The sequence below is a fragment of the Mustela lutreola genome, chromosome 3 (genome assembly GCF_030435805.1).
Source record: "Mustela lutreola isolate mMusLut2 chromosome 3, mMusLut2.pri, whole genome shotgun sequence".
Taxonomy (NCBI): domain Eukaryota; kingdom Metazoa; phylum Chordata; class Mammalia; order Carnivora; family Mustelidae; genus Mustela; species Mustela lutreola.
In genome coordinates, this window is record NC_081292.1 from 20,076,868 (window position 1) to 20,096,364 (window position 19,497).

The following is a 19,497-nucleotide window of genomic DNA, read 5'->3' on the forward strand; positions in this document are numbered from 1 at the left end:
TTTTTTATATGGAAGTAGAATTAACATAAAGTGTTATATTAGTTTCAGGTGTACAATATAATGAAACAACAATTCTATACATCACTCACTGCTCATCTCAAGAAGTGTACTCTTATTCCCCTCACTCTATTTCATGCACTTCCTACTCACCTCCCCACTGAAAACCACCAGTTTGTTCTCTGTATTTAAGAGTCTGGTTTCTTTTGTTTGTCTTTTTTCCTTTGTTTTGTTTCTTAGATTCCCCATATGAGTGAAATTCTATGGCATTTGTCTTTCTCTGTCTGACTTATTTCACTTAGCATTATACTCTCTAGATCCATCCGTTATTTATATTTTCAGTAAGCAACTCATAAGCACATAAGTAATGGCAGTCACACTTTGATAAAATCATGTTTATTTAGTGAGGTCTGACAAACAGAGAAAGTAAAAAGAATATATTTTTTAAAAAATGTATAACTTATATATAAATACTTTAAAAGAGAAAAGCTGAACACACGTGGTGACAAAAGAATGTATACATTTAAGTTTGCAGCCTATCTTGTAGCCTGACAAATTAGACACACATATGTATACACATATATCTTGTTCGTGAGTTTGTGTAATTAGGGCCCAACGATAAGTTCTGGGTATATCTACCATCATTCTGAACTCCCATAAAATTTGTGGTATTTTTCCACCACAGTCATGTTGATTTGTCCTTCTTTCTCAAAATCTAAGACCAGCACACTTGAAAGTCATCAAAGGTTGTAATCAGGTGCTTTGGGCCCCAGTTTACTCATCAGTAAGGTAAAGAAAATCTCTGCTGATGTGTTCTGCCTCTTCTGAGTGAAAAAGCAGTGAGCCCCACTAGCCTCCAGCATATAGAAATGTATGAGGGCTGAGAGGTGGGCCATCTCTGTATTAGGGGGAGTTTTCTGTTTGGTTTCTTTCTTTGGCAAGGAGTCTACTGTCTCCAATGGAACAAGTTTATAACACCAGTCCGCTTAACTAACAAATATTCCACTCCTGTAGATACATCTTGTTTCTTAGTATGCAACACAACAGAAGACTAACAGTCTCTGGCTTTCAAACTGAAGAGCTACACATTTCCTCAGATCTTGAACTTGGAAGTTGAGAGTTGAGCCACTCAAAAAGAGAGTTCAACAGAAACCCCATCAAGTCAAACCGCAATATATGGCAAAATATTCATATGACAACATGTTCAGTATGATATTGAACCTCACTGTGATGTTCATGACTGACATTTTCTTGATATTGCACTAGTGTATAACAAAATAAGATGAGTGTAATGTGATAGTCTACACAGTAAAACATGTATCTTATTTCTTAAATTTATACAAATTTTTGTTTGTAGTAAATACCACAGAAAAGTAAGTCATCCCTAAGTACTATCCTGAGCTTACCTTGATTTCAAGTTTACAGTTAATCATATCTTTCATTAAAAAAAAAAAAAGACAGATATAACTGGCCGCATATGACCACAGAAAATACATAGGATTCAGGGGTAAAATAATAATTCTTCCTAATTTTTCTTATATTCATTTGATGGTGGGTAGCTACAGTTTGCCTCTGTAGGTATGCTTCTCAAGGATTACATGTTACATTTCCCCTCTGCTGGTGTTTGGCTTTAACTCTTGGAGGAAGGCCTCGTGGTTATGAGGACAGTTGCTGTGACAGGTGCAGGTCCCGATGACCATCACTGGTTTCTTGATGATCTGCCCTGGGGAACACTGGAACTCCACCTGGATGGTTTTGGTGTTGTGGGGGGTGCAGCATCGGCCATCACTACAGACCCCACAGAACCTGGGCTTGTAGGTGTGGAGGCTGGTGCAGTTCTTGAATTGCAGGTGGATGGCTTTGAGTGACTTCGTGGTGCGGAGACACTTCTTTCCTTTCTAAGAAAGAAGAAAAAGCGGATTCATGGAATGGCTACCATTTCTCCAAAGAACGGTTAGCTGCCTAACCGTTATCCATTGTTCTTCTTTGTTAACATGACATTATTGTGTTAGGACAATTTGGTCAGCAGAATATCTGAGTGCTTGCGATGGCTTTGTGATCAAGTTCTGGCCAATGATACATAAACCAAGGGATTCTGGGAAATTCTTTGACCTTCAGACAGGTACAGTTCTTTATTGCTTCCTGAATTCACTATCTTCCTGCCTAGAATGTGGAAACCATGCCTACAGGTACATAACCATCCTTTGACGTGGCGATAAGCATGAGAGTGAAAGTGTATATGAAGAAATCTATTTTTTCAAGGCACTGAAACAGACTTTGATGTTGTTATAGCCAATGCATTTTTAGGCATTATAAAAAGAAATGGAATATACCTGGCAGCATTGCACACCTCCTAATGCTTCAAATACTTCAAATACTTTTCAGACATTAACTCACTTAACGTTACTAACATTCAGTCCTACAAGGATCAATTATTCATGTAAAGAACAACTGTACAAGCTTCACAGATAAGTAAATGGAGTCTCAAAGGCCTAAAGTCACCAGAAACATCAAGTTACTGAATATCTGACACAAGCCCATGTCTTCTATTACTATAACCTCAGGAACATCTAAGATAATGGGATTTAAGTTTATTTTCCATGAAGGCAGGGTAAGTGAAGAATTTATTCAATTTCCATTAGTAATGGCTGATGAGGAATCCTCATACAGATTCAGCACAACACTGACTCTATGTTTATTTCCCGCTCAGATTTCTTCACCTACTAAAATTGCAATAATTCTCTTCTGCTTTTCACTTTCCTAGGCACAGCCCACAGCTGTGGAGTGATGAGGCTTGGGATTCTCTTAAATCTGTGCCTCTCAAACGTTACATCAGAATCTTCTAGAAGGTCTGCTAAAACAGAAAGTGTTGGGCATTATACCCAGAGTTTCTGATTCAATGGGTCTGATGTGGGTCCCAATAATTTGCTTTTCCAACAGGTTCTTAGATGATGCTGCTGGTCTAGGGAGCCACACTTTGAGAAGCACCAGCCCATTTTAAAGCATCTCTTGTTGATAGGAAGTAATGATTATTATGCTGTTATTTCCCTAGTTTCCAAATAGATTTTGGAACCTTTATGAAATGTATGTATCTTAAATATAATATCTCCCAATATAAAACTGGGTGCAAGTTATACAAACAAATAAAAATTTTGGCAAAAGAAACAATAGAAAAAACAAAGTTTGGGAGGCATGACATGGAAAAGCCTTATTTAATAAAGAAGTGTGTCCTTGACAATGTTAAAGGTCCTTTGTTTCTTCCTTTTTGATATTTAATGTGTAACATACATTCTTGCCAATGTCCTCACAAAGGTACAAGGTCAGCCACATCTGTGTGTGTGTGTGTGTGAGAGCGGGGGGGAGAGAGAGAGAAGCAGAGACAGGAATAGACACAGGGAGAGAGAGACAGAGAGAGGCAGCTTTGTGGGTGAACCCACATGGGATGTGTGAAACCACACATCCCATGCATATTGTAATTCTCCTAAGTGGAGGGAAGGGCAGCTTCTAGCATATAATTTTAGGGATGTTTCTATGTGTTGTTTTAAAATTGGTGGAAGAAATATAAATTAGGATGGACCCCCCCCCCCAAATCATATAGCTATGTAGCCATATAACTAATGTGATTGCTGGAGACTTCTTTGAGCGATAAACAGAAATGATGCCTAATGCTAACAGAGTCATCTCTTCCCAGCCACTTTGTGAATTCATTCTATTTAATCCTCCATGACAACTTTGAGGTAGGTACTGTCAATGGCCTCATTATATGGGGGAAGGAATTGAGGCTTAGAGGTTAAGAAAATTCATCCAGATCCCACAGCTAGTTCCTGTAGTGTAAGCCAGGAGTTAGGCTGTCTGGCTCCAAAATCGCACCCTTAGGTATTAGGTGATATGGTGTAGAGATATGTAAATCATTCATTGTTAGACACTTTTTGGCTTTAGGGTTGTACAAATTTCCATATAATGGTCAGTTTGGGTATTGCATTTTCTGATCTATGGCTGGGGAGGAAGCCTGTGATGTCACCAGGAACCAATCAGAGCTTCTGATCCGCATGCCTTATGGTCAGTGTTAACACACTGAGTTGATTCACTTCCAGCAAAAAAGGAAAGAAATGTGCTATTTTATTTGGCACATATCGCCTTTTGCTGGCAAATGTACTATTCCCCCTAGACTTTTTGAAGCACTGAAAATAATTCCCAGACACCAATTCATTTACCCATCAACAACTGTTTATCAGGTGCACAGCAGGGACCAGGTAGGATGTTGGGGACGGAGGCTTGAGTGCAGAAGATTCCATTTCTACCCTGTGCTTCCTACAGATGGAGCTTAAGGGGTGTAAAATACGGAGGTCAGAAGCGACCACTTTCAAATCAACTGAGCTTGGCAAGCAAGAGGCCAGTTTTTTCCAGGAATGGGAGGAGATTTGCCAGACCTTCTCATCTGGGGACACGTCTATTGCTGGCTTCTCCCTCTGCCGCTAGACCTGCTGTGAGTTGCTTGGATATTTCAATATATGAAAGAGGAAAAATAAAAGAAGGTAAACTCCCTCACTGCAGGAACCACTTCCCCTTTTTTTCTGGGCTTCACTCCCAGCTAGAGCTGGCCTCTGTGTCGACTAGTGTCAGGGAGACTTTCTAGAGCCCAAGACACCCAGGAGGCAAAGCTGCTTCCTCTGGGTCGGGAGGCTGCCCACACGTTCTTACCTTATCTGTGGGCTGCTTGGGCTCTTGCTCACAGGGTCGCACAATGCAGAGCCGAGTCTGCTTCACCATTTCACACTGTGGGTTCCTGTTGGTGACCCGGGTGGAAAAACCCATGCCACAGCTCTTGGAACATGCGCTCCACTCTGTGGTCTGCTCAATGCAGTTGATGCTGGAGTCGGAGACCGCAACTCCTAGCGTGGCTTCTGTCCTGTAGGCTACGGAAGGGACCAACAAAGGTGGCCATATTGAGTAAAACATGTGGACTGTGGAAGAATGCTTTCAACCATCCTTGGAAAGGGGGTCTCATTCAATTCTGTACCTACTAAACCCGGGTGCTCTCAGAAGCGGATCTCTGTTTATAAACACCCTAAAGAGGAGCCACAATGCCGGCACGTTCTGGGCCTTCCAGAAAGTTCTAGGGGATGACTCTCCAACTTGTCCTGAACTAGCTTAGGAGGCCCTGTTTTTAAGAAACCTAGCAGTTTGAAGAACATAGAACAGGATAGCATCAACAACCATCCCATCAGCTGTCATGTTCTCAACATGGGATATAGACACTTGGACTTTGATTACAAACATTTCTTTCTCAACACTTAATAGGTATGGCTTGGGGGCACTTCTACACGGAAGTGTAGGCATGTTTGATCCGCAAGGCATGTTTGATAATGTCTGACCTCAGAAAACCTGCCAAGTCTGTGTACTGTCATCCTATATCTGGCATTTAGGATGTAAATCTGGCTAATGCAGTATCTGGCTGATATTGGCTCTTGAAATTTTTTTTTTTTTTGGAAAAAAAAAATTTCCTTTAGAAGATAAAGCACAAAGAGAAGCAAAACAAAACTCCTTGACCCTTCCTAGAGCGTCTGGAAAGGTGGCATTTCTCTGGGACACCTGTCCAGGGAAAAGCAGCATTCTTTAGAGAGGCTGGTCATGCAGTAAGACAAAATCAGTCCCCTTGCTCAAAAGAACCACTGAACGCAGCAGGTTCTCTTTTGGAGAAACCGTGCGCCTACTTCAATAACTTGGCAAGGATTCACACACACGTGATGTGTTTGATCTCAGTGGGCAATCCGGAATCCACCACTGGATGGCCAGAAACCGAGGCCAGTTTCTCATGGAGAATCCAAAAGAGCACACATGCTTCCTGCCTGCCCTTCCCCTGTGCGGTGATGACTTTCAGGTATCCTGAGTTTCTTACCTGGAAGGGCGAGGCCTCCCAACTCCCCCTTCTCATTTGAGTCACAGATCCACTTTTCACAGCACTCCCCCGGCACTTCAACTTTTCTGGGAGCTGGGCAGTCGGGCTGGGGCAGGAGCAGGTCCTCTCCGCAGCGGGGCACACAGCCAATCTGCCCATCTCTGCAGGCACACTGGTATTTGCAGCTTGGCTGAAAGGTCTCCCCGCTTTGGTAAATGACCCCATCAAACACACAGTTGTCCCCTTCTACCGCTAGAGCATCGGGGAAGCAAGGCAGAGACAAAAATCAAGAACAGAGTGTGATGGAGAAGCTATACAAGCTACACGCAAACCCAGGTGCCCCTTTTTTTCTCTTTGAAGCTATCTGTTTCTTCTCTCTCTGGCAGGGATATGTCCCCATGGAGGCCTCCCACAGTTAGAAGAAACCTTGAAGACCATCCAATGCTGCCACTGGTTTTTTGTTTTGTTTTTGTTTTTGTCTTTTTTTTTTTTTTTTTTCCCCACAGATGAGGCAGGGAGTGCACCACTGAGGAGTGACAGTCCCAAGGTGCCACGGCTGTTGTTCCCAATCATAAAGTCGGTTTGCTAGACCTTCCTTCAATTCTCCTACTCCAGCAGCTTAGAATTAGAAAGAAAAAGGTGCACGTCGAACTCTCCAAATAGATTAACTGGTCAAATCGGGAAGAGAGGTAGGATTCCTTGGCATTCCAGCACAATAAATCATCACTAACTCAGGGAATAAAGTAAAAGCCTATTCCAAGCCCTCTTATGGGGGTGCGTGTGTGTGTGTGTGGGGGAGGTGGGGACAGCCTCCAACTAAATGGCGCACCAGGTGGAAAAATGACCCCCCAATCAGTGTCACCAGCCTGAATTGGTTAGTTGCCTGCGTTTTATTTTATCCACAGTCCAGACTGGGCTGACAGAGTGGTCTCAGGAGACCAAAGGCTGCTTTAGCTCAAATAGGACCATTTCAGGTGTGAAAACAAACCTGCTGGGCGGCAGGTGGGGGAAACTGTGAGCTTGTGAGTCAGCGCAAGATTCCATTGCCCCCAAGCATCCCCTTGGAAATGTCCAAAGGAAATTATTTCACAGGCTCTAAACTCTGCTCTGCTCCCCGCCTAGGATACCTTGATTCCACTGTAAGGAGGCAAGCGATGAATGCTTCTCAACTTTGCCCTCAGTTTTCCCCTCCGGCTTCCCCAAACCTGGAAGCACCCCCTTCCCCACCCTTCCGCAGACCGTGCCTAGCGCCCAGTAAACTCTCCACAAGCATCACTCCCAGCAGCATCCCCGTTGTTACTTGCAAGTTACCCTCTGGGAAGGGGAGAAGGGGAGGAAAGGGGCCTCGGGCGGGAGCCGAGGGCCCTGAGCGCAGGGGCCCGGATTACCCATGCAGATGCCGGTTCCCGCGCTGGGGTCCGCTCTGCGGTCGCAGAAGAGGCCGCGGCTCTCCTCGCACGGCTCCAGCAGGGAGCAGCTCTCGCCGCGCTGGCGGGCGCACACCAGACAGCAGGAGCAGTCGTCCAGAACGGCTCGCACCCCGGGGGCGCAGGTTGGCGGCGTCTTGGGACACCGGGCCGGGCACTGGGTGGGACAGCGCTGGGTGGCAGCGACCTGGCGCGAGCGGGACAAGAAGGAGAAAGCTCTCAGCGGGGACGACCGAAGGCGGAGCGACCCGAGCGCCCGGGCAGGGGCCGCCCTGGAGGGCAAAGTATCCAGAGGCACCTGAGGGGTGCGCCACTCACCTGCCCCAGGACCTGGAGCAGCAGGAAGGCCAGGCCGATGCACCGCTTGGGCAGACTCTGCACGCTCTGCATGGTCAGGCTTTCCCCTCCGGCGTGGACGGAACAAGACCGGGCGCCCCAGATCCACCCCGCTGGCCCCGCTGCAGGTCGGGCGCCCGCCTCTGCTCCCCGGCGGCACCGGCTTAGGTTTTATAGCGCGCTCGCGGGACGCGCTCGAGCCGGTTGGCTGCAGGGCAGGGAGGAGGAGGGGGGGACCGGCTGGGTGGGGAATGGAACGAACCCCGGGGTTGCCATGGCAATTGGCCGTGGGTGCCGCTCTCCTTAGGGCGCGGCCCTGGGGCCTGCGTGTGCCTGTGTGTGGCGACTGGCTTTTCCCGGAGCGCCGGGAGGGGCAGGGTGGAGTCGCGCGGCCGGGACCCGGGGCTCGCTCGAGCGCGTGGGAAGGAAACGCCCGTTTCCTCCTGGAAGCCGCTCGGCCTTCCCCCGGGACCGAGACACCGGCACTGCCCATCCCCGCGCTGCGAGCCGGCCCTTCCAGGCAGGCCTGCAAACGTGGGGCTCGCCTCGAGGGGTGCCTGCAGTCTGGGGCCATCCGCGGGGGGTTGGCGAGCGGCCCAGCGGGTTAGTCATAAGGGAAGCACATGCAAGTTTGTCACCCTTTAGGGCGCTCTTTGAATGTGTGGAGGGGAGGGAGGGGAGGAATGGAGGGAAGCAGAAAGAGAGAAGAAAGAAAGTGGAGGGGAGAAAGCAAAAAAAAAAAAAAGAGAAGACAAAGGCAAAGCAAAGCATCCCGGCCCCGTTAGGATGAGGGATGCTAATGGCCCAACGGGGCAAAAAGTTCCTTCCATTCGAATCATTCCAAGATCCCACTGATTCTTAACCCTCACTCCTCCTCCCGATTCCGCAGGCTTGGAAGAAATAAATTGAAAACATAATAAAATCAGAGCATAAATACAAGCTTTCTTCCTGATAGAAGAAAGTCTTGAAACACCTGTTGCATCAGGCCTACCCTAAATCAGCGCGTGTCAAAACCCAGGAGCCCTTGAGAGTTGGTGAGACAGGTTCAGCTCAGCCACTGTCCAAACCTCAGTGAGTTAGGGAAGGAGGAAGGACGGGTTTGGTTTACTTGGCCGACCCCTCCAGCAAATCATGTCTCTCTCCCACCTGGCATCCGCCTTTAAAAAAGGGCTGCTTCCAAGCCCTTGTCATCTCTCAGGAGAATGGCTCCAAAGGTGAAACTGCTTGACGGAGTAAAAGAAAATTTCTCCCCTATTTCAGCTTCGCCGCTGCCTCTGGGATAACTATGCCCAGCTCCTCTGAGGAGAGCAGCCTTGGAAAGACACTTTATAAGAAAAATTATACAGTCTTGTGATGTAACTCTGGACTTGAAAAAGGGAGCAGAGTTCCTCTACATCATCCATGCCCAGCATGAAGGAAAGTGAAGGCAGCTGGCGGAAGGCGCCAGGCCTGTCCTGGCAATGCCTGTTCCTCGTGCTCAAGTCATCCCAAGTCCCTTGAGGAGAGTTCTCGGAGCACCTTGAAACTGCTATTATGTATTCCCAAGCTCGCGATAATTCTGCTTTCTTTGAGGTAAGCCAGACTCAGCAGTACTCAAAGCTTGACAAGAAATGGAACAGTTAATCTGCGCGCTGTCTAGGACCCTCGTATACTCTGGACAAGCTTCCCTGGACATCTGGCCCAGTGATGCTTCTACTCCTCCGAACATCCGAATCAACCAGCGTGTATTAAAAACAAAACAAAACAAAACAATTTTTCTGCCTCACCCTTGACCTACTCAGTTAGAGTCTCTGGTGAGGGCTCTTGGTAGACAGCACTTTAGTGTATTTCAAAATGGGGGCTGTCTTGGGGAACCCTGCGGTCATGGAACAATTGGGAGCACAGCTAACGGGGAGGCAAGAATCTTGGCCAGGTTTTCAAAAGTATGAATAGCCACAATAAGGAGAAATTGGCAGCCCTGGGGTTGGGTTGACTTTTCTTGGGAAGAGGGAAGATGAGAGGAGAAACGTGAATTCCAGATTAAGGATGAAAATGTCGAGAAATCACAGCTAACCTGAGCCTCTTGATTGCACGCACGTTCCAAATTGGAACTGGCTTCGGCAAGAGGACTTCTGGAGGAATGCTGTGGTATTTCACAGATAACTAATGGGAAAGGTGCTACTAGGCCTCAGAGGCCACCAGGACCAGGGCCTGGGAGCCAACAAGACTCTGTCCCCCTGTTTTCATTGCTCTTCTGGGTGTCAGCTTTACTCAGTCTTACTGCAAACCAGCTTCTCCCATGTAAAGGAAGTGTCGACCTTAAGGTCTCCCTAACCTCTTACATTGTGACCTGAGCACCACAGAAGGAGTGTCCCTCTCCCTTGGCTCAATTTGGAAAGTTCCAGGAGAGGAGCTGGAGGAGCTCACCCTGGGTTAACTGAAGGAGAGAAAGATGAGGAATGGGGATTAGCTGACACCACACAGTTGGAATGGGATGGAAGAGCAGTTCCCTAGGCAAGAAGGAATGATTCTTTAAGAAGAACGCATGTGTGACAGGCAGAAGAGGACATTTCCACTCTACTGTCTGCTGTAAACGCTCCTGGATAAGGAGCTACATTACAACAACTGGAAATTGAAAGTGAACCCATCTGATGATAATCAGCTCATGCTTGCTATCTCTAGGACACCTTCTGTCAAACCCCACATGCTGGGATAGATTTTGTCTTCTCCATTGGCCTGACACCAGTGCTTTTCTCTTCTATCTCTAAACTCACTGAATAACAATGATGTGACTGTTTCTGTGCTCATCTCCCTCTCCTGACCAGGAGCCCTTGAGAACAGAGAGTCCGTCATAGTTTCCATAACACTCCTGGGGATGGACAAGCGGTCGGTTGTTCTTGGACCTTCTGAGATACTGCAGACCTCGCTTTGAGTTTTGTCCCTTGTTTCTGGTTCAGGTAAGAAAGAACTGGACATGTTTTTCTTTAGCCACAGCTATCCACCATCACCATCTGCTTCTGACATGCACCTTCTCCCAGTCTTTCTTGGCGCTGAGTCCAAAGGATGGCATACAGGCTGGTGACGTCTTCTTGTTGGAAATAAACCCTGTGTCAGCGGAGATGTTTGAGGAAGTCAGGGAATGTTACATTAGAAATTCTGCAGGAGTTGCTGGTCTAGGCTGCCAACCAAGATGGCAGCTCTGCTTGGTTATGAGGTGCAAGTACCAGTGGATTCACCTCTTCATTCCAGTTCATCTCTTTCTCTCTTTTTTCCCCCTCACTGCAGATGTGACACCAGAGACTTATTGCTCCTTCTCTATCTCAGACAGGTTGTTCACTGATTTATATAGATACATTTTAAAGATTTTATTTATTTTGAGAGAGAGCAAACAGGGAGAGGGGTGGAGGGAGAGAGAGAATCTTAAGCAGTCTCCGTGCTGAGCATGGAACCCCGTACAGGTTCGATCTCATGACCCTGACCTCGTGGCCTGAGCCAAAATCAAGAGTTGGACACTTGACTGACTGAGCCATCCAGGCACCCCTGATTTATATTCTTATTACTCATTAGTCAATACTCCTATCCAGAGTACATGTAGAGAACTTGTTATCTTTTATAAAGGTAAAATTTTATAGAAGTTTCCACTGTTGTCCTATTTTTTCTCCTTTTTAGGAAAGATTTAAAAAATATACTGGCACTGAATTCTGTAGCAGGCAGGAGAAATGTAAAGCACAGAACCCCATATTAAAAATGAAACAAAGAGGGGCGCCTGGGTGGCTCAGTGGATTAAGCCGCTGCCTTCGGCTCAGGTCATGATCGCAGGGTCCTGGGATCGAGTCCCGCATCGGGCTCTCTGCTCAGCAGGGAGCCTGCTTCCTCCTCTCTCTCTGCCTGCCTCTCTGCCTACTTGTGATCTCTCTCTGTCAAATAAATAAATAAAAAATCTTAAAAAAAAAAATGAAACAAAGAAAAAGCGGTGACTATGATGTTTTCACTTCCAGGACAACTCTATCACTCTTCTCTCCTCAGTGATTACATTCTCCACAAACGCATAGAGTTTACATCTTCATTCAGTCATTATTTAGTGAAGCCACGTGTACTTAGCTCTGGGAATGTGCCTCCTAAATCAACGTCACAGCTCTTTAATGACTCAGGTGCTTTTTTCTAAATTTCCTTCATATGTTCCCTTCCTGCGGTCCCAGGGAGTTGGTAGAACACAAGGTAATTCCCATTATATGTTAGGCCAGTCAGCTCTACAAGGTATACAGTTCTATGGCTAATTTCAATCACACCCTCTTGCTTCTCTAACAGACCTCTTCTGTTCTTGCCTTTCTAGAATTGAGGAGGTACAGAGAAGAAGCAGTGACAGGAGGTGAAATATTAAATATATAATGTTGAGTGTTATCCCCTTTGGAAACATCTGCTCATCGCCCACATTTTTAAAAATTATTTTTTAGTGTATTTCTTAGACAAAACAAAAATCCAGAAGATTAAGTACAAAGAAATTCAAGCCAGAAATCGACTAAAAATGTGAGAAATAAGTTAATTTCTCCCACTGCTAAATGACCTCCTTATAGGGAAATGGGCTTTTTGAAACTGAAATAATTTTTTAAAAAAGTTTTTGAACTGGGGGGTGCCTAAGTGGTTTAGTTGGTTAAGCATCCGACTCTTGATCTCAGCTGAGGTCTTGATCTCAGGGGTGTGAGTTTAAGTCCTGCATTGGGCTCCTGCACTGGGGATGGAGCCCACTTAAAGAAAAAAAAAAAAAAAGAGTTTTGAACTGGATTGTAGTCTGTCAAGCTTTAGGTACATGACACATTCCCAGGCTCTAGGCACCAGCATTACTCATGCCCACCCCAGCTGAGCCAAGTGGCCCTAAACAATCCTTTCTATTGTGACTTCTCTATGGTTTATAACAGCCAGGTAGAATATAACCAGTTCTGCTCCATGGACCAGAATCCTTTGGACCAGGAATTTGTGTCAGAGACAAAGGCACATGCATAAGGATTGGACATCCGTATAGCCAATAGCATTTCAGGAGTGCTCCAGACTGGATGGCAGTGGATCCAACTCATAATTGCTGGTGGCCAGGAGAGCACAGAGAAGGAAAATGATATCACTTGAATACAGGCAAAGTCCTAAGCAATTTTAAGTGACTGTTTCTGAAAAAAGAAACGATTCTTCTTGGGACAAGTTCCTATTCCCAAATAATATCTCAGAGCCCAAACAAACTTGTACAGCCTCTCCTACCCAATTTATGAATTCTCAGCAACAAATAATAGAGACTTTTAGGAGAGGTGTGACCACAGAATTGTGTTTCTCTTGACAATGTTCCTATGTCTGATTTATTACATGATAATTTCTTATACCTCATGGCATGAATCAAAAATGAATGAGATGTTTTATATTTTCAAGGATTTTATTACCTGGGAGGAAAATGAAGTAAAAAAAAAAAAAAAACAAAACACAATTCCCACATAAGGCAGAACGTGATCATTTCTGTCCATGAATCTAGGAAAAGTCACATGGAGCATAAAGAAAGATGAAATTAACTCCTGGGAGAACATGGGAGTAGTGGAGGGTGGGGAGTGAGTGTTGGGAAAACTAATCATTCCATGTTCATTATTTGTCTTTTCACTAAGCCTTCTTGCCCTGAAGGCTAAATAACATTGAGTTGGATAATGCATGGGTGGGATTTTGAAACCTGGAGATGTGGGTTGAACAGAGACAATGGAAGAAAAGTATAAGGATAGGAAAATTCAGAACTTGTTCAGGAAATGAAGAGTGGCTTAATTTATCTGGAACAGAGCAAGGTAATGGGAAATAAGGTTGGAAAAGTGGACCACAGCCACCAGCCCTTGGAAGAATATAAATGCCAAACTGTAGAGTTTAGTTTGTTTTTTTAAAAAAATATCTATCCATATATTATCCATCTACTCTATCTATCTACCTATCTATCACTCTATCTCTTTATCATCTATCTGTTAGCAAGGAACTGCATGGTCAGGGCCATATTTAGGAACATTTTCTTCAAAAACTTATGCTTGATTACCAAAGAATGTGACTGGGGATAAGTAATGCAGATACACTGTTTTTACAGCAGTGCAAGGAAAGATGAAGACTGGAACAGGCAGAGTGGCACTGGGCACGGAAAGAGGAGGTTGGAGATAAAAGGTGATTTGCTTTACATGGAGCTCTGGAAGGCTGTGGAAGTATGGGGTAGTGATTATATAAGTATGATTCTAGGTTTTGACCCTAGATGACTATGTATGTGTGATAGCATTTAGTAGAAGTTGAATAGCTTCTGTGATAAAACACCTCTCCCAACAGACTACCTGGGTTCCAGTTCTGAGATCTTAGACAGTTTACCTGGCTGGTCTGGGCCTCAGTTTCTTTCTCTGTTTGTAAAATAAAAATGGTAATAATTGTTTTTTCTTTCTGGGATTGTTGATAGTATAAATAATGTGATAGATGGAAAGTCCTGCAGCCCTTCTCAGTTGGGTTCTGTCAAAAAATGAAGCCCTAACTCCATGAGGCATCCCATTTGATGAACTGACTTCTCTTTTCTGCATTTTAAACAGTGTTAGCATGTAACACACACTATGGGAAACCACGGGTCATCTTAGAAAGAAGTTAGTAGAGACTTCTTATGACATCCAGGCATTGGGTTAGGTGATCTTGAGGACAATTCAAGGAACCTGAGTTCCGTTCTGGATTGGGGGCTATCAGGAAGTAGAAGCAATTTCACAATTGGTTATCTTAGTAATCTTTATTGCAAAGGCAGGATGAACATAGCTTGGATAGAATTGTTTTGGAGGAAGAAATGATAGTTGCCAGGTTAGCTGGATCAAGGAAACCTTGGTCATTTTTGTGGTTGCACAGTGTCTTTAATTTCTGTCACACATGATGATAGAGTGGTCTTGTCATGGAGAGTCCTTATCAAATGTTGGTAATTCACAACAGAGGAAACTCACAACCTAGTTGGTAGCAACAGTTATAAGTCAGGGCTGCTTTTTTTTTCTTCTTCTTGTGAATAGCTTAGATTTTTTTCTTTGAGATAAGTAGAAGTAGAATTGTCAAAGGAAAGGTTTAAGTAATTTATGGGTTTGAACAAAAATTCGTGATTTGCTTTCAAGGAGTGTGTATCAGTGTACTCTTCTGCTAGCAGTGTAGGATAGTGGGCTAAATGTCGGACAGTTTCCAGAAAGCTAGTCCTTTGGGTGCTTGGGGTGATTTGTTAGAATGACCCAAATCTTTGGGGCACCTGGGTGGCTCAGTTGGTTAAGTGTCCGACTCTTGATTTCAGCTCAGGTCATGATCTCAGGGTTGTGAGATTAAGCCCCGTGTCAGGCTTTGCGCTCAACAAGGAGTTTGTTTAGGATTCTCTCTCCCTCTACCTCTGCCCACCAACACCCCCCCAGCCCCCACCAGTTGCCCTCGCTATCTCTTTCTCAAAATAAATAAAAATCTTTTTTTAGATGGAATTGGGAGGGAGACAAACCATAAGTGACTCTTAATCTCACAAAACAAACTGAGGGTTGCTGGGGGGAGGGGGGTTGGGAGAAGGGGGGTGGGGTTATGGACATTGGGGAGGGTATGTGCTTTGGTGAGTGCTGTGAAGTGTGTAAACCTGGCGATTCACAGACCTGTACCCCTGGGGATAAAAATATATGTTTATAAAAAATAAAAAGTTTTAAAAAAATCTTTTTTTTAAAAATGACCCAAACTTTGATGCTTTTAGTGGTTCTACATAGTTGGTTCTCTTTCATTAGGCTTTACTGCTGAATTTGCTAGTCACTTAAGTCATGCATATCATTCCTTCCCACTATTCTTCCCTCCTTCCTCCATTAGCAGACTCTTTCCTTTCCTGTTGATTGAAATCAACAATATCAGCCAACACCGTGAATCACTTTTTTCTTGTTACCCAGTCCTGACCATTTGTCATCCTCCTATCACTAATCAGGAATGGCTATCATTCATTCCTTCAAGTCATGTTTCCTTCAGGCTAACTGGATAACATGCTGTCACTAATCAAAATTCTCTTTTTCATTGTCTTTCTGGACTTCCCAGTGTCCTGCTAGATACTGTGAGTCTTCTTTTAGAAGAATCTCCTCTTGCTGGTGATAGCCTATGTGTGCCAGGTCACCTGTAAACCAACTTGAACGGAGGCTCTCACGTATTTCTGACCATGACACTTAGGGAGAAGTATACTGAAAATTTATGTCAAGAACAAAAATGCATAAACCCATGTTCACATATACACATACTGGTTTATATAAATAATTTCACACCCATAATTATATAATTAGAACAAAAGTTTCACCAAAAAGTATGTCTTTACTACATGGCCCGTGTTTGGATATTTACTATTCTAGTCCTTCTATTTAAATAAAAATCTTGTCATGATGCTCTAAATTAATGTTTTAGCTTCTTACTCAAAGAGGACTGTCTCCTTGGTTAGGGGAGGTGAATGGTAACATAATTAATCTGTTCCTGCATTCCTCTTTTCTCCATCTTAGAATTTCTTCCTTTTTCTTAGACCAAGAAATTTCAATTTGATTGGTACAGCTCAGCCCCGATTGTAGATATTCATTATTCACCCCCATCTACCTAAGTTAGAAAACTGAATTCAGAATCTCTGGTAAACTCAACCACAGCTATAAATTCAGTCTTCTCTCAAATGATGCTTCCTTCCTCCTAAATTGGATGATATCAGCAACCATTTTCATGAATACAATCCCATATTTTTTCCCAAAGCTTGGCAATTATTTTATCCTTATTTTTTTAACACTTATATGTTTTAATTTTAATTTAGTAAATGTAGCATTATTAAATTACAAATGTATATACGTCAGATGATAGTCAAAACTTTAATTCTCTGTATCAAGGAGCAGTTTACTTGGAGATAATATTTAAAATATATGAACATGACATAGAATAATGGGTTTATTATCAATGGAAGGAAGAGGCCATTTTAAATGCTATTCCACATGATAACTCCAGTAGATAATGACAAGTGTAATGGTCTAAGGGGATATTATCAAAGGATGGTGTTAACGTTGAAAACTTCCATCTTGAATACCATGAGAAGAAGAATTAAATGTATACTAATCTTCTTCTTACCCATTGCAAAAATATCCTCAAGAGAAAGCTTTTAGATTTTTTTTTTTTTGGTGTGATATTAACTACTGTGAACCTTAGCATGATTCTGTTTGAAACTGGTCACCCATTTGACAATTATTTTAGTAATTGTAAGTCTGTTCCTCCTTATTCTGGATTCTGAGGAATGGGAGTTTAGGACAGAAAGAGAACCAGATCACATGGGCAAGGTTAGAGTCTGAGGGAAAGAGGAGGCCTACCTTTAAGGAGGAGAGAAAACATCTCTATTAAACAGGGAAGGAGGAATTCCTTCAGTTGTTAAGCTATTCTTGGAGGGATGTGTAGCCCCTAAGCTCATAGGTCTTCCCATTTCAATTCCATTTATCAGCATCCAGCATTTTCCTTCTCCAGGATACTGCTAAGGCTCTGATATTGATTCCACTGACATTTCTCCACTGTGAAAATATTGGGTTTGGTTTTATTTGTCTTTTTTTTTTTTTTAAGATTTTATTTATTTATTTATTTGTCATAAAGAGAGAGAGAGAAAGCACACCAGCAGGCAGAGGCGGAGAGAGAGGCAGGCTCCCTGCCCAGCTAGGAGCCTGATGCAGCACTTGATCCCAGGATCCTGGGATCATGACCTGAGCTGAAGGTAGTGGCTTAACCCACTGAGCCATCCAGGCATCCCTGTTTATTTCAGTCTTATAGCTAAAAGAGAGGAGATTCTTTTAGCTTTGTGAAGAGGTTGCCCCTTCATCCTCTGCTATCCCATCAGTACTACCCAAAGTGGGAACTTTCCCCCAAAATGGATAGAAAGGTTCAATGTTAAAATAACTGCTAACTGTCCATATACAATGAATGAATTTCTAGCTTTTCCTGTATCTTTAAATTTAATATTCATGATTTTTGATGTACAGAGTTTTATAAATTTAAGTCAATACATTCATAGATATTTCCTTTGTGTTTTTTTCCCATTCAAGTAGCTCTTTTAATAATTTTTTAAAAAATTTCCATCTTTTAAGTGAAAAATCGAATGGCTTTTTAAAGTTAGTATTTATGCAAATTTTACTTAGTCTAAAAATGTCAACAAGTTCTATGTAATTGTAAGGAACAATAGTCTTCTGCCCTATGCTTACATTAATTTTCATTCTTTATAGTCAAACATTTAAAAATCTTTTAGCCATATTCATCTTCAAATATTTGCCCAGGTATCTTCCCATACTATATCTCCATATTAGCTTCTACCGCCTTTTTTTTTTTTTTTTTTTTTTTGCATTTTCAGATTTTCCTGTCACTCACTGACTTTCTTCTTTGCAAGATGAGGGTTTAGCTTTCTTACATCACAACCACAACTTACCTCTTCCCATTGATTCTCTCTTCCTTTTTTTTTTTCCAGTTGTCATAATTTCTGTTTAAATAAATGCTCTTTTATAAAATTTTTATTTTTTTAATTTACAAAAATACATACTGTTTTCCTTATCTGACTATCGTAATATGAGTTACAGGTGACAATGTACTGTACCTACATTTCCTTTTTAAAATTTTCTTTTAGAGAGAGAATGTGAATGGGGGGCAGAGAGAGAAGGAAGAATCTTAATCACACTCCCTCCAAGCTGAGTGGAGAGCCTGATGTGGGGCCCAATCTTGACTTGGAAATCATGACCCATGCCGAAATCAAGAGTCAAATCCTAACTGCCTGAAGCACCCAGGAGGCTGCTACATTTCCTTTCTCCTAAAACCTTTTGTTTCTCCTAGAGTTATTGTTTCATTTTTAAATTTGCTTTTCTTTGTACTTATCAGTAATTAAACTTCAAATTTTATGAAATAACTCCTCAACACATGGCCAAGTACTTCAGATAAATCACTAGTTGCCTTTTCTTTTCTCTTGGCTACATCTTACTTGGGACTCTACAAACTTTTATTTCAAATTGAAATGGTACGTTCCAAATCCACTTACTCGTTCTTGTACTGAGAGCTCCTTACATCCGGGACCTCCTTTCACTACATTACCGTGCCGAGTCTTCTATTTTTTAAATCCCAGATATCATGTTACACTTTAGATAATAACTTCTATTTAGGTAGAGCTGTATCAGTAATAGTTAAGTAGTCAAATGAAATGATCTACAAATACAGTAGTCCCTTTGTCTGCAGGGGATAAGTTTACAGACCCCCGTGGATGTCTGAAACTGCTAATAGTTCTGAACCCTCTGTATATTGTGTTTTTCTTATACGTACATATCTATGGTGAAATTTAATTTATAAATTAGACATAGTAAGAAATTAATGACAACTAATAACAGAATAGAACAACAGTCACAATATGCTGTTATAAAAGTTATGTAAATGTGGCCTTTCTCTCAAATATCTCAAAATATCTCACTGTACTGTACTCATCCTTCTACTTAAGATGATGTGAGAAGGCAAAATGCCTCTGTAATGAGATGAAGTGAGATGAATGATGTAAGCCTTGTGACATAGCGTTAGGCTAGTATTGAACTTCTGATGCTACCTCAGAAGGAATGTCATCTACTTCCATGGCTCTTGACTGTAGATCATTGAAATCATGAAAAGTGAAACCACAGGTAAGTAAAGGGACTATTGTAATCCAACTTAGAGGAGTTGATTGGGTGGAACAAGAGGGTGTGTCGGGAGACCAGTTAGAAGACCACTGCAGCTGACCAGCTGAGAGATGATGGATGGCCTGGACCAGCGTCTGGCAATAGAGATGGGGAGAAGAGAAAACGTTTCACATAATTATAAAGC

At 43.0% G+C, this 19,497-nt stretch overlaps 1 protein-coding gene across 1 annotated transcript; it reads right to left on the bottom strand.

Annotated features, from left to right (window-relative positions):
- Window positions 1-377: 377 nt before the first annotated feature.
- On the bottom strand, window positions 378-7,984 carry CCN3 (cellular communication network factor 3). Its single transcript, XM_059165728.1, has 5 exons — window positions 7,642-7,984; window positions 7,285-7,510; window positions 5,897-6,148; window positions 4,699-4,913; window positions 378-1,895 (listed from the first exon to the last, which is right to left on the bottom strand). The coding sequence occupies exons 1-5, from the start codon at window positions 7,711-7,713 to the stop codon at window positions 1,599-1,601; spliced, it is 1,062 nt and encodes a 353-aa protein (XP_059021711.1). The 5' UTR covers window positions 7,714-7,984; the 3' UTR covers window positions 378-1,598.
- Window positions 7,985-19,497: the final 11,513 nt, after the last annotated feature.